At 40.4% G+C, this 15,732-nt stretch overlaps 1 protein-coding gene across 2 annotated transcripts in view; it reads right to left on the bottom strand.

The window, feature by feature from the left end:
• PIK3R4 (phosphoinositide-3-kinase regulatory subunit 4) overlaps positions 1-15,732 on the bottom strand; it is a 39,055-nt gene that overhangs the window by 3,159 nt on the left and 20,164 nt on the right. For both annotated transcript variants that reach the window (XM_078851737.1, XM_073333250.2), the window contains exons 11-17: positions 14,907-15,100; positions 13,513-13,723; positions 8,513-8,678; positions 7,482-7,646; positions 6,093-6,304; positions 5,668-5,799; positions 1,792-1,892 (exon numbers count right to left, since the gene is read on the bottom strand). In XM_078851737.1, coding sequence (XP_078707863.1) covers positions 1,792-1,892; positions 5,668-5,799; positions 6,093-6,304; positions 7,482-7,646; positions 8,513-8,678; positions 13,513-13,723; positions 14,907-15,100 — 1,181 coding nt within the window. The remainder of the gene's footprint in view (positions 1-1,791; positions 1,893-5,667; positions 5,800-6,092; positions 6,305-7,481; positions 7,647-8,512; positions 8,679-13,512; positions 13,724-14,906; positions 15,101-15,732) is intronic.

The following is a 15,732-nucleotide window of genomic DNA, read 5'->3' as shown; positions in this document are numbered from 1 at the left end:
ATGTGTTCCAGCCCCCTAATCATTTTTGTTGCCCTCCGCTGGACGCTTTCCAATTTTTCCACATCCTTCTTGTAGTGTGGGGCCCCAAACTGGACACAGTACTCCAGATGAGACCTCACCAATGTCGAATAGAGGGAAACGATTACGTCCCTCGATCTGCTGGCAATGCCCCTACTTATACAGCCCAAAATGCTGTTAGCCTTCTTGGCAACAAGGGCACACTGTTGACTCATATCCAGCTTCTCGTCCTCTGTAACCCCTAGGTCCTTTTCTGCAGAACTGCTGCTTAGGCATCTTGTACAATAGTGACTCAATTACAGACAGGCAACTTATTTGTAAAAAGTTGCCTTTTGTTTCATGACAAACATGAAGTGTGGTGTTTTGGTGTCTTGGTAAATGGTCAGATCTTAAATATATAGAGGTAAACATCATTTCTTTTTTTTGTTCCTGTTCACAAAGCAACGCAAGAGAAACTAACTCTTCCTACACTTCAAATGAGAGATGACAAAAAATTCTCTGACATTTCCATAGAGATGTTCTCAGCTGAGTAAAATTAGGGTAATTATCTCTTACAGAATTGGGTAAAATGAGTAAGTTGAAAAGCACATTGATACACAAAGTCTTGATGTCCTGGCAGTTCCAAGGTTATAGGAACCAGCATAACAGGTTGCCAGTTAACTGAATCACAAAAATCTCAGTTATGAAAAGCTATCATTACACAGGAGACACAAGGTGGATGAGGTAATATCTTTTATTGGACCACGTTGTCGCTTGAATTATCCTGGGATCAACATGGCTACAACCACCCTGCGAACTATTTAAGATCCCAACAGTGAAGGGAACCTAGGGCTTTTATTCAGGAGAGAGAGAGGTCATTTAACCAAGTACAGCATATACTGCAATCTGAATGTTTAACATTTATTAAAAAGGGGGGGTTAGTGATATTTTTTTGCTTGAAGGTTTTTATTTTATTTTATTTGGTTTTGCACTCACTGCTAGATATGGAGGTGCCTCTGACTTATGAACAACAGTGAAAAAAGCATGTGCGTATTGCTCCGTATGAAGGTATATTTTCTCTATTTAATGCTAACTGCTAAACACAGTGGTGCGTTTACTCTCTAAAGGGAAAGTGCAACAGAACAGAGGTACTGTGATCACAGGAATAACATTTAAAAGTCATTATGTTATGAACAGACCCAAACACAATACTATGAATTTGCCATTTTGGGAAAGATCTTTACAGTTAACATCACAGCACAGATGGTTGCTTAGTTTGTTTTGTGAGAAAAATAGGGTGACCAAACATACCAGTCAGTGAGTTAAATATCATTAACTCCTCTACAGTAGATGAAGCTGCAAGGGGAATAGGCAACATACCCTACCCCAAACTACCTGGTCCAATTCCCTGGTGCCAAGGTCACTTTGCAAACACACTACACAAAGGGGTCCAACCCCAGCTATTGAATCTAAGAAGTTTAATAAGGAAGAAATATCTAAACCCTTAACTAAAAAATCCAGACAATTGACATCAATTAATTCTCTGGAGCCCACAGTTGCCTTATATTGTATCTTTCATTTCTGCAGGATCTTAGACTTCTTTGGAAAGTCGATTTCATTTGGACAGCAAAACATGATTAAGTTGCCCAAGATGAGCACATGCTGAGAAACTACAGAAACAAAAGGCAGGAATCAAACACACAGGCAAAAATACTGAAGTGCTGTTTGGAGGCTGAGGAAATTCTAAAGAAAACTATAAAGCACAGTAATGGGAAAGGAAAAAGGAAGTCAGACCTGTAATTCTGAAAGAGGAGGTGCACTGCTGGCCCACAAAGTGAAGCGCCTGTCGCCGGTTTCCATATCCCACATGGAGACTTCATTATTGCCTTGAACAGCTACAGGAAAGACATTGCCAACACAGTTACAACTAAACCAGATGGCTTGGCTTTCTATTGACAGAGGCTAAGTGTACAACACATTTGGCTTGTTCTCCTTGGGGAACATGTCAGCCTCACTCTATTAGTAAGTTCTGAACATATTTTGTTGCTTTCATCTCTACAGTGGCAGCTGCACTACGGTTAAAAAGGACCCTAAACCTCACTTTAAGGTAGTTTTGATAGTTTTGTTTTAAAAACTCTCTGTTACAGGTGAGTCGCATCATATGCGCATTTAACTTATGCAAATTCAACTATTCGACAAAAAAAAGAACAAAAACCAACCAAACAAACAAGGTACCTGTAAATAGTGCGGGCGATTCCGCCCACCATTCCACTCAATGAGCATGAGTGAGCACGAGATGGGAGACGTGACTCTGCTGTTCCCTCAGTCGGTCTCAGTTCCTGCGTGCCTCTCATAGTGTGAGCATCTCGCCGTGCTGAGTGTGATTCTAGCGTTTAAAGACACGTATTTTTCGTACAAGATGGCCCCAAAATGCAAGCCAACTACTTCATCTGGTGCTCAACTGAAGAAACAGCGATCTGTTCCAACGCTGGAGGAAAAAGTGGCTGTGTTGGACTTATTGAGAGACGGTATGTCGGTCTCCAACGTGGTGCATAAATATGGCCACAACGAATCTAGCATCTGTGCCATCAAGATTCGAGAGAGAGAAATTCGTCAAGCTGTGGCATCAAGTGCTCCAATAACTGCAAAGGTGACGAGCCAGGTGCGCGATAAAACTTTAGTGAAGACTGAAAAGGCATTAAACTTATGGCTGGAAGACACGAACCATAAACGTGTGCCTATAGATGGCAACACGTTGCAAGAAAAGGCTCTTAGCCTCTATGCGCTGTTCAAACCTCCCGCCGAAGAGGGACAGCCTTCTGATGAGAAGGAATTCAAAGCCAGCCAAGGTTTGCTTAACAGTTTTAGGAACCGCTTCAACCTCAAAAACATGCAGACTACTGGTGAAGCTGCATCTGCCAATGAAGAGGCAGCAAGAGCCTACCCCAAACAATTAAAGAAAATCATAGAAGAAAAGGGCTATCTTCCGGAACAAGTTTTTAATGCTGATAAGACTGGGCTCTTCTGGAAAAAAAAATGACCAACCGCACTTACAATTCGAAATCAGAAAGACAAGCCCCTGGCTTTAAAGCAGCTAAAGACCATGTGACTGTGTTGTTTTGTGGCAATGCGGCTGAGCATTTAATAAAGCCGGGTTTGCTCTGCAAATCCCCAAGCCCTAAAAAGCAAGAACAAAAATCTCCTGCCTGTGTTCTGGCAATCAAATAAAAAGGCTTGGGTGATGGCAGCATTATTTCTGGACTGGTTCCACAAGTGTTTCATTCCGGAGGTCAAGTGGTACCTCGAAGAGAAAGGACTTGACTTTAAAGTGTTGTTGATTGTAGACAATGCTCCTGGCCACCCTGAGGCACTCCGGTTCGCACACAATGACGCTGAAGTCATCTTTCTCTCCCACAATACCACCTCCATCCTCCAACCTCTCGACCAAGGCATGATTCGCTGTTTCAAGGCCACATACACAAGGCTTACATTCTCACGGATACGTAGTGCTATGGATGCTGATCCCAATCTTAATATGATGGAGTGTTGGAAGTCCTTCAACATTGCTGATTGCATCACTTATATTAAACAGGCAATGGATGCAATCAAGCCTGAAACAGTCAATGCATGTAGGTGAAACCTATGGAAAGAATGTGTGAATGATTTTAAGGGTTTCCTGACCATTGACAAAGAAGTAAAACGCATTGTTCAGGTGGCCAGGCAAGTGGGTGGTGATGGCTTCGTCGACATCCTTGAGGAAGAAACCGAAGAATTAATTGAGAGCCATAGAGAAACATTGACTAACGAAGAGTTAGAGGCACTGATACAATCGTCTGCAAAAGACGACGACGACGACCAGGAAGAGCCAGCAAGTTGGAATCTTCATAAATTTGCTGAAGTGTTCCAAACAACGAAACACTTGAATGATTTAATTTCTGAATACGATCCCTCTATGGAACAAAGCCTCAAAAATCACACATAGTATTACGGACGAGTTGAGACCGTATCAAGAAATGTTTGAGCAGCTCAAGAGACAACAGTGACAGTTGCCGATCACCATGTTTTTCAAGGAAAAACAACCAGCAGCAGATGAGCCTACACAATCAACTTCTCGAGCTGAACCAGAGCCAACCACTTCGTCTACGACTCGCTCTCCATCACCCAAGCTCACAGTCACCTTCGTCTCCTGGATCAACACCAAGCCCTGACGACCCCCTGTAATTACCCCCGTAATTAAAAATACAGTACTGTAAATTTATATTTTGCATATGTACTCTTTATTATATACTGTACACATACATATTACTGTACAGGGTTGTACAGTATACTGTACTTTATGGGCAATTTAAGGGATTTTCAAGGGAAATTTTGACTATACGCGATTTTCGCTTTACGTGCTGACTTTAGAACCTAACCCCCGCATAAGATGCGACTCCACTGTTTTCCAATATCCTCTTGAAAACATATAATTGTATCACTTACTTCCTGGGAACTTCTGCCCCCAGCTTGTGAATGGTAAATGGTGGTTTGCCTGTATAGGTATAAGAGGCAGTTCAGCACTCTGGCTAGGAAACTCAGAGCACATCCTTCCCTTCCACCTGTTAGAAGAATTTCTAAGTCTATAGAAATTCTTGTAGACTATTATGGTCCTGATCCAGCAAAGCACTCATGATGTACTTTACTATAAACATGTAAATACTTCTGTTTAAATTCAAGGGATCTACTCCCATACTTAAAGGCAAGCACATAAGTGAATCCTTTGCTGGATCAGAGTCCAACAGGACAAACTTAGCTATTTATGTACCTCACCAGCAGGGGAGGACTTGCACTGTTTGTGCAGGTTTCATACAAGTGAAAGGCTTTTCAAAGAGATATTTAGAATCTGGATGTCATCACCCATTAAAATAAAACAGGTGACATTTAAGGAGTAAGTTTACTTAAACTCTGAACCCCAAATTTAAAAATCTTTTAATTTGCACTGGGTGAAAGAAACTTTAAATTTTATTCTTACTATACTGCAACTTTGTATGCTCTGTTACTGCACAATATTTTAAGCATAAGAAAAATATCTCATTACAGGAATGGGCTGCTGCACCATTACTTAATAAAATATTTGCAGTATTATGGCAGAGTACTACAATTCTGTGTATATAAGAAAAAAACAACTGCAAGTGTTTGTGGTAAGAATCTTGGGAGATTTTCAAAGGCACAAATGAGTTGAGTTCAATGGGATTTGGACACTGAACTATCCTTCATACTGCTGAAAATCTTCCCTAATCTGGGAGAACTCCTGACCCCAACGAAGCCAACAACAAAACTCCCACTAACTTTACTGGGGTCAGGATTTCACCTCCTGTCTTTTAAGCAAATTCCCCCTAAGCAGCAATATGTGGCAAGCAGTGGGCTGGGCTCGTAACCTCTTGAGAATTGGAATATCCAGGAACACAAACTCTAGAGATTATAGTTTTCATCTGGGGATAACACTGTACCCCCTTTTTTTTTTAAAAAAAAAAAGTCATTATAAGGCACAGAGGCAGAATCCAACTGTGACCCTCACCTGCTGAGCAGAAGCAAGTCTGCAGAATCAAGTATTCAGTGCACCAGAAAGCGAAGAACAAGCCTTAATCACGATCCTCAACAATAAAGTGGTAAGAAAGATATCTGTTTTACCTGCAATTACCCATGACTGAGACAGTGGATGCATCAGCAGGCGTCTGATACGAGCCCTGGAAGGATGGCAATGGCTGGAGATGGGTAACTGGAACCTCATGTCCCAGCATGCCATGGTACCATTGCTTGTACCTGGTGAGAGATTTATTTGTTGTCAAAGGGACTGTTGCACCAGTTGTTTATCTATATCCTTTCTTTCTGTTCCAAAGGTAAAGGGACTGCACTCTTGATTAGGTATACAATAGAATACCGACTGCAAAAAAATCTGCTCTTTAAAAGTTCTCTTTCCCCTTTTGGAGGCAAGAGTATCTGGAGTCATTATAAAACATGCACTCTATAAGGGACAGCTTTAATTACATAGTTATTTTAGAGGAACTTCACTAAGTCTAACCAATAAAATGAGAATGAATAATAATTAAGCTTACCAATACATAGCCAGCACTGGTGTATGTCCACAGCAAATGAGGTTATGAGACCTAGCCTCAAATCATGTTTTAATGTCCAAGCATTACTAGTGGATCGCAGGTCCCATCCAACTAGGGAACCATTCACAGTGGCATAAGCCAGCACTGACTGTGCTCCCGAATTGAAGTGATGCATATCTACCACACATCCATCATCCTTCTGGTCTAGCAACCTGGATAAATAAAGCAAATCAGAAACAAGACAGATATTATCCCTTTATATGTTTCTTTAACACTCCCCCAGACTGAAGATGCTTTACTGCCATTCTCATCCACACTGTCGCCTGACCTTTCTGCAATGAACATCTTCCCTATTTCTCCAACAAATTCACTTCTCCTGCAAGGCCTACATATCTTAATCAGCCCAGTAAAATGTGGTCAGCTCATCTTTAAAATCCACAACTACAGCACTGACTTCTTGGTCTCCCAACATGTCTGATATTTGTCCAGATTGTGAGGGCAGGAACTGTACATTTCTTTGTTTCTTGTAGAGTGTTATTACAGTGCTGACAGCATACCCGATAGTCATCTAAAGCGTATGCAAATAAGCAACTATTTCATACAGAGATGCAATATACACAAGGATGAAAATTAATCTCTAGTTTATAAAAAATGGAACATTGACCACATTTGGGTTATTTATTACATTAATCCCAATTCAGAGGTTGACATTTGAGACACAACCTTGAGTTTACGGATCAGACTAAAAACTGCATTCAAACAGTGAATTTTTAACCTGGATTGCTAGAATTTAGGAGATACAACCTAATGTGGAACTTACAGTCACACCTCATCTAAGTATCAGAAGTAACAGAATCATAAATAATACAAAGCAATACTAAATATTTAAGACAATAAAATCTTTCATATGGCAGAGATGACCAAAGACCAAAATCACCTCCCACAGTTTACACACCTATCTATTCATCCCTTAAAAAAACCTGGAAGAATCACCTGTATGTCTGCAGCAAAATCACATGGCATATATTTGTAAACATGATGTAAAAAACTTTAAAAGCTTTATAAATAGCAATATTTTCCATTTATTTAATGCCTTCCATGAAGACCTCAAACAACTTTATGAGAAAAGTAGATGTCATTCCCATTTTGCACAGAGGAATAGGAAATAGGAATAGAAAGTTTGGTGAATAATTCAAGATCAAAAGCATGTCAGTGACAGTGCTGGGTATATAACCCATATCTCCCAATTTTCTCCTATGCTAGACCCATAGAACTGTGCAGCTTTTCAAGCATTCTTTACCCAAGAGGGAGGGAATTACTGTTAAGTGCATGCTAGTACCTTATAGTACATGAATTGTCCAGTATGAAATAGACACTGTTGACATGTACCTGCTTTGTATTGGATGAATTTTAGGAGATTTCGGAAGCTTTGATGCTTCAATCCCAAGAAGCTGGATCCCACCATTATCTGAAGCTACAGCCAGGTAGTGTGAGCCTTGGCAAAAAGTGAGTGTCTTGACACTTCCTCCAATCCGAGAATATGTCAAAATTGATCTAAAAAGGGGGAGGGGAAGAGACAGGAAACAGTTTCAAGTAGTGGCCCAGTGTCTTAGCAGGCTCAAAAAACAATTTAATCTCTCCCACCACCTTAAAACAACAACTTTGCATTAAGACAATATTAAGGTTGCACAGTTAAGTGCTCCAAAGTCACGAAATGTCAAAGTCTAAGTTGCCCACGTAACCTTAATTCTCCCCCTTTGTGATATGTATTATGATACTCTTCAATTTCATGACCATTCTGTGCTACGGATACAGAATAATAAAACCCCTACAATCTTACATACATACATGTAGCTTTTTTACAATATCTTAATCTGTCTATGAACATACATACTCTAATTTCATTATCATAATGGCCCTGTGAGTCTTTACTGACTTCATTTCTTTTTAATGTATTAACAGGACTTCTCTTCTCTGTAAGGTATGCATTTCAATAAATTATGTACCATGCATTTTCTCTTCAACCAACAGTACAAACTTCCTGAAGTGCATTTCAGGGAATGAGGCAGTTAACTATGAAGCTCATTTAGCTGCAAACGTAGGTGATCTTAAGGTATCAGTACCAGTATATATTTCACCTGTACATCAAAAGGATTTGCAATTACTTTGCCTATGTAATATTCCCCTTGTAGTTTCAATTAGATAGAAGAGAACAAAGATTCCTAGAAAATGAAGCATAAAATGTTATAGTTGCACACTTACATGTTCCATTTGAACATTTCAGATCTTCAGTATACTGTAGGAGTGGTTCAAGCTTAACTCCGAGAGTGTATTTAAATATTTTTGGTTTAAAAAAACAACAACAAACAAACAAACAAACAAACAAAAAACCCTACATATTCCAAGAAATTTTAAGTTACCTGGTCGTAGTGGTTTTTCCTTCCATTTTTTGGCTGTTCCAGATTTTCACCGTGCCATCATTAGAGCATGTGGCAAAAATGGAATGTTCATCCGAGACTCGAATACGGTTCACTGCAGACTTGTGTTCATGAAGGTGAGCAACTAACAGCCCTTTAGGACGCCACCCTATGGGAACAGCAAGAGGAAATCAACCCCCAAAACCGACCACAAAGGAAATATGAAAATTCCCATCCCCATCCAAGTGATAAATTGTGATAGCTTGCAGGCACATTCAACACTAAAAAGATAGTAGGCAGACTGCACATCAACACACCAGATTTAGGCACCGTTTATTGGTGCCAAAGAGAATGTTTTTAGGAGACCCAAAAGCAAGAGCAGTATTATTTTATTTATTTATTTTACACACATTCAAATATATAGTCATTGGGACTGGTCTGTGATGCTGGACCCAAAGGATCCTAGTGTGGGATTCCATACAATAGAAGCACATAGATGGGATTTAAAATATTTTGTGGGTCAACAACCTCTTCTCTCAAACCACTGCCTCCCTCCCCATTTAATTCATGAGAGCTATGTTTAAAACCGATGAATGATTATGGGCTTTCAGACCTTGAAGATCTAAACTGATGTTACTCCACTGGCATTTAGAACAGCAGCAATGTGGAGTGCTATTCTCACATTGTCATTACTTGGCACAGTGGAATAGAGGAAATGGCAGCAACTTCTGACAACAATGCTCTTAAGCTGTTCTGCTGAGAGCCTGCTCCAATAAAGCAAAGTGAAATACTCCCAAGCCCGCTGGGGAGGGGATGCTTTGCAAGGAAGCAAAGAGACAAAAGGCAGCTGCTTACAGGCAACTCTAAAATTGATAGTGGGGCTGCTGCCAGCAGGAAGCTTGAAGAAGGAATAACTCACTGTTAGCACCAGTAGCTTAAAGCACATTAAAGGGACTAACCCAACCCTGTTTCTATCAGAGGTTAATGCATCCTTCCTGCCTCTGATCTTAGAAACAGCAGGACCCTGCCCTCTTGCTTCCAGTCATGTGTGGGCTGGATTCCTGCTGCCTGGACTCAGCAGGATGGAGGGTTGATAGAATCACACACAGCCCGCCCCTTATCATTGCTAGAACCTAGCAGGAGGGATTTAACTGGAATCCTTATAATCAGCAACAGCATCTCTGTATGAGTAGTTATTGCTATCTCCTCTTGCCTACCTACCATTATTAGCCCTTCCCAAATGTGGCTGGCAATCAGGAAGCGAGAGCAGGTTCCATAAAACTGAGAAGTACTGTAGATCTAAAAACTAAACTGGGACTTTTTAAAAACAAAACACAGATTCAGAGTTATTACTAATAGGTTTTAGCAATATGCCAAATTACAGGGGAAGGGTATATTAAAGTAACCCAGATTCTAAAATAAAGCAAATCTACCAGAGTTTGGAGGACTGGAAGGGGAGTATTTTCTTTCAGAGATGTGACCTATGCATTTAATAACGTTACACAGAGGCAGTCAAAGCTTAGGAATATTGTAAAGTTATTGACCCACAACTGTTACACAAATCCTCTGCTCTCCTGTTGGCAGCGAGGAGTTGATTTGCATAACGATATTATTCCTCAATAACTATAGAGTATGCAAATTACAATACTGCAGTTGGCAACTGTCCTCAGAATGCCATAAAAGAGATTGGGCCATGTTGCACATCCTATTAATTTAGCCTGAGCAACCTGAACTTCTGGGACTATCTGACTTAAGAGCGTTTGATCTTGCAGCCTTCATGTTGTATTAACACTAGGTTTTCTGCACTATTTAGGTATTTGATAAAACGCATGACAACTCTTCTAAAGCCATCTGAAACCCAGTAAAATCCTTCAAAAAACAGGGGGGAGGGGGGCGATATCAGAGCTTCAATTCAAGCACTCTTTTCCTGAATGAATGCAATTTATCATGTAAATATTAGTTTCTTCTCCAAAACAGCTAACCAAAAGTATCTGGATCAACCTCTTACATACTTTTGTTGTGAATCTTTCCTTGAAACAAACAACGTTGTTTGGTGCGCTTGATCACTCTGAGGGTATGTCTACACTACAAAATTAGGTCGAATTTATAGAAGTCGGTTTTTTAGAAATCGGTTTTATATATTCGAGCGTGTGTGTCCCCACAGAAAATGCTCTAAGTGCATTAAGTGCATTAACTCGGCGGAGTGCTTCCACAGTACCGAGGCTAGAGTCGACTTCCGGAGCGTTGCACTGTGGGTAGCTAACCCAGAATTCCAATGGGCTATCCCACAGTTCCCGCAGTCTCTGCTGCCCATTGGAATTCTGGGTTGAGATCCCAATGCCTGATGGGGCTAAAACATTGTCGCGGGTGGTTCTGAGTACATATCGTCAGGCCCACGTTCCCTCCCTCCCTCCCTCCGTGAAAGCAAGGGCAGACAATCGTTTCGCGCCTTTTTTCCTGGGTTACCCGTGCAGACGCCATACCACGGCAAGCATGGAGCCCGCTCAGCTCAGTGTCACCGTATGTCTCCTGGGTGCTGGCAGATGCGGTACTGCATTGCTACACAGCAGCAGCAACCCATTGCCTTCTGGCAGCAGACGGTACAGTACGACTGGTAGCCGTCATCATCATGTCCGAGGTGCTCCTGGTCGCCTGTGTGAGGTCGATCAGGAGCGCCTGGGCAGACATGGGCGCAGGGACAACATTTGGAGTGACTTGATCAGGTCATTCTCTTTAGTCCTGCAGTCAGTCCTATTGAACCATCTTATGGTGAGCAGGCAGGTGATACGGATTGCTAGCAGTCCTATTGCATCATCTTCTGCCGGGCAGGCAAGAGATGAGGATGGCTAGCAGTCCTATTGTACCATTTCTGCCGAGCAGCAATGAGATGTGGATGGCATGCAGTCCTTCTGCACCGACTGCTGCCAGCCAAAGATGTAAAAGATAGATGGAGTGGATCAAAACAAGAAATAGACCAGATTTGTTTTGTACTCATTTGTAACCCCCTCACCCCCGCCCCCCGTCTAGGGGACTCATTCCTCTAGGTCACACTGCAGTCACTCACAGAGAAGGTGCAGCAAGGTAAATCTAGCCATGTATCAATCAGAGGCCAGACCAACCTGCTTGTTCCAATAAGAACAATAACTTAGGTGCACCATTTCTTATTGGAACCCTCTGTGAAGTCCTGCCTGAAATACTCCTTGATGTAAAGCCACCCCCTTTGTTGATTTTAACTCCCTGTAAGCCAACCCTGTAAGCCGTGTCGTCAGTCGCCCCTCCCTGTGTCAGAGCAACGGCAAACAATCGTGCATCTAAGTTGAGAGTGCTGTCCAGAGCAGTCACAATGGAGCACTCTGGGATAGCTCCCGGAGGCCAATACCGTCGAATTGTGTCCACAGTACCCCAAGTTTGACCCAGCAAGGCCGATTTAAGCGCTAATCCACTTGTCAGGGGTGGAGTAAGGAAATTGATTTTAAGAGCCCTTTAAGTCGAAATAAAGGGCTTCATCGTGTGGACGGGTGCAGGTTTACATCGATTTAACGCTGCTAAATTTGACCTAAAGTCCTAGTGTAGACCAGGGCTGAGAGGAACAGCTCAGCTGTGTCCTGGGATGCATTATGCATTTCCCAGGTCGCACAGTTCTCTTCAAATGAAAAATGTATGGCTGCGCAGACAATATTTCTCTCAAAGGAGAAATCAATATATATCAGTCAAGATCACCAAGATTTAAATATAATTTGGCGGCTCATATCTTGGTAAAATACCATTGCAGTTACCATTTTATATAGCAATATAAGAACAGTGGACAGTTAAATCTTTTACTTACAAGGCACAAGAGGAAAAAAATCAAAATACCCCTATCCAAACTTGAGTATAATATTTAAATTGTTGTAAAATTTTAGCTCTATTGTTTAGGTTTCTGAAGGTTTAACACATAAAAGCTTTCCAAAAGTAGAGTGAAATTGTTAAAATTACCTAATCAACACCCTGGGCAACTGTACCTTTCTATACATTTATATACTGCCTAGAACAATGGAGCCCTGGTCTGGATTGAGGCCTTTGGTCACTAACACCACACAAATAAATAAAATGTTATCGCTAATATGGCAATGGACATATCCAAATGATGCTAAAATAGTAGAGTCATTAGGGAGACTAACAGAGTCAGGAAGGCCACTTATTTTATAAATTCAGTCAACTGGCCACGGTTTCTCCAGCAGAGAGATTACCACTGTAACCATGCTTTGAAAAAAAATCATGTTTTGTCCTGTGAACCTCACCACAGCACAGGGTCTAACCTGAGACAAAACTAAAATTTTAGTAATTCCAAGACGGTGTTGAACTGTAGATTTAGAAATTAAAATCACTGTTTTATCTGCTGCATCAGTATCAGTCAGGCAATCTCCTTATGCAATAGGATGTCCTTTAAAAATAAAAATCACATGCCGCAATAAAATTAACTGCATCCTCGGTACAGATAGCTTAGCATTTTGAGTGAGGCTAACCCTGTCTCCATGTTAAAGGTGAACTGAAAAGCTTACTGATCAGAGTTCAATCTCTTTCCCAGCAAAAGTTACTGACAAATCAACTACACTGATGGACAACTGCATTCTCTGTACTGCCTGAAGTATTAGCAAGGTCATCTGTGATTACAAGAGAACAACTGAAGACTAAGTCTTGGCAGGTAGATGAAGAAACTGATTTTAAATTACCATTTATAATTTGCATGTCTACAGGTTCTGTAACATGGAATATAAAAATGGTTTCCCTTTTTAAAATTTTTAAAAATAAGGCTTTTTAGGTGACCTTTAGGGAAAAGGTTCTGTTTTGACAGTGGAAATATTAGAAGGAACCAGTCCAGATCAGCTTCTTAAAACTGCAACATTTCCTAACCCGGTAATTTCCTGTGTACCTAGCATTTCAAAATTTTCCCTTATTATGAATGTAATTTGATCCAAGAGATTTTATCTGTGGTCTAATGACACCTTGGTCCTGATCTTTACCTGTAGGAGGTGGTTTGCTCTCCCATTCAGCATTTTCCATCATCTGTTTGGCCATTCTTTCTGCATTGCACTGTTCTCGCTTCTGTTGGACTAACTGCTGAAGTTCAGTTTTGCAAGTAGTGATGCGTAATTGGTACGTGGAAGGTGAAGCTGTACTGCTTAAAACCTGTATGGTTGGTTTCCTGGTTTGGACAACTGTTCCATCAGTTGCCTGTATGCCATAAACAATTTAAAAAAATGTTCACAGCTAAATCAGTCATGTGATTAGCATGTCACACTGACGAGAGCATGGAAGAATCATTTAGCCTTTAATTTGTTAGTGATGAGTAAAGACACACATTCAAAATTAAGAATTCAATACTTGTACAAGTGAGCAACCTGAACGCAGACACACAATTCACCACAAGCCAAACTGCAACCACATTAAATGAAAGGGTTCCAAAGCCACCATAGAGAGTGGAGTCAATGTCCTGATTGCATAACAACTTTAAATACAAATTACTATTCAAAACACAGTACACAATTGTCTATTCACTGTACACATTTTCGTGAAGAAAATATTTACTAATATTTCTTCAAGCAACTGTTGTAGGAGCAGTTACTGCAAATATACCTGTAGTTAGTATTGCCAACAAAGTGACAAATTAGCTAACAATTATTTGTTTACATAAAACCAAAAATGTTGACAAACTCCCATCAGAGTTCCAGAATTAATGTCACAGCTAGTTAGTAAGGCCCTAATCCTGCAAGGTGATCCATCCAGGCCGCCCCTAACACCCATACCAATTTTGGAAATTCTACAAACACAAGCTCCAGAATACAAATCAATCTAATGAGGGATGGGAAAAATTTTCCCTATGAACAAGTTATTCCATCCATGTTTACAGCAGGATTTCTTGCACCTTCCTCTGCATCTGGTACTGACCACTACTGGATACAGTATTCTGTACTGTAGACAGACCACTGCTACAATCTGGTATGGTAACTGCTGCGTTCCACTGAAGTCACAGACAAAAACGGGTTCACCCAAAGGGAGATTACAGGGCCTAAATTCTTGAATTCTCAAAGAGCTTCCAAGAGCTTTATTGCCAGCATAATTTACTTAATGCATTGGTTAGTCTTCCCCCAGCACATCCCTTAGAGAAAGATATATATTCACTTGTAGGATCATGCTGTTCATAGAACTAACCCTTATTTTTCCCATTTTTTTGAACTTTAAGCCCCAATATTCTGTTGAACAAAAGAGCCAAAAGAACAAAGAAACACTACATAAAATGGCTAAAAAAAAAATCCCTTTTTACCCTGGTTTCAGTGAGTAGATATTAGTGTTTGCTGCTATTTAAATATTCAGATTAGATTAAAAAAATGCAAAAAAGTGAGGTCTTCAGAAATACCTGTGGAGAGGATGACAAATTGGCACAGATGCCAGCAGCGGACTCGGAACGAAGAGGTTTTCCAGTCTGAGCTGCTTCTTGATCAGTACTTTGCCCTTTAGGTATTGGCTGGGAGATGTTAGAAGGTTCCAAAGACCCAAACATACTTTTCCATTCTTCATTTACATTTGCTTCTTGTTTTACATTTTTTCTAGCTATAAGGAACAGATCAAAAGAGAAAGGATTAACATAAGATTTAATTCATTACAACAATCATTCAAATTGGTCATGACATTAGCACTAAGTGTAACCCAATAAATGCCATAATAAATCTGCATGTATTACATTTATCAAAGAAAAAATGCATTACCGGGTTATTTAAATCAGCTGATAGGGATGTTAGAAGAAAAACAGTTTTACACGCCTACTAATTGGAAAATTCCAACTTAGCATTAGAAGAGCTTTATTAAATAAACATAATATTCTATTTACATATTCTTAATCCTAAAGCTGCCCCATTCAGATAACTCATACAAATCACAGGGAATTTTTTTTAACGTAGAAGGGATGTAGGATCAAGCCATAAATAATGATGTTCTTCCTATGAAAGTTAATCCAGTATTGGCAGAGGAGAGAGACTAGTTCAGTGATTCTTAACCTGAGGTACGTGTACGCCTGGGGGTACACAGGAGTCTTCCAGGGAGTACATCATCTAGTTTTACAAGAAGCTACGTAAAAAGCACCAGCGAAGTCAGTACAAACTAAAATTTCATACAATGACTTGTTTATACTGCTCTATATACTCTAAACTGAAATGTAAATACATTATTTATAATTATATGGTAAA

Source organism: Lepidochelys kempii, chromosome 2 (assembly GCF_965140285.1).
Source record: "Lepidochelys kempii isolate rLepKem1 chromosome 2, rLepKem1.hap1, whole genome shotgun sequence".
Taxonomy (NCBI): Eukaryota; Metazoa; Chordata; order Testudines; family Cheloniidae; genus Lepidochelys; species Lepidochelys kempii.
The sequence above is the reverse complement of the archived record's forward strand: the minus strand, read 5'-3'. Positions and strand labels throughout refer to the sequence as shown.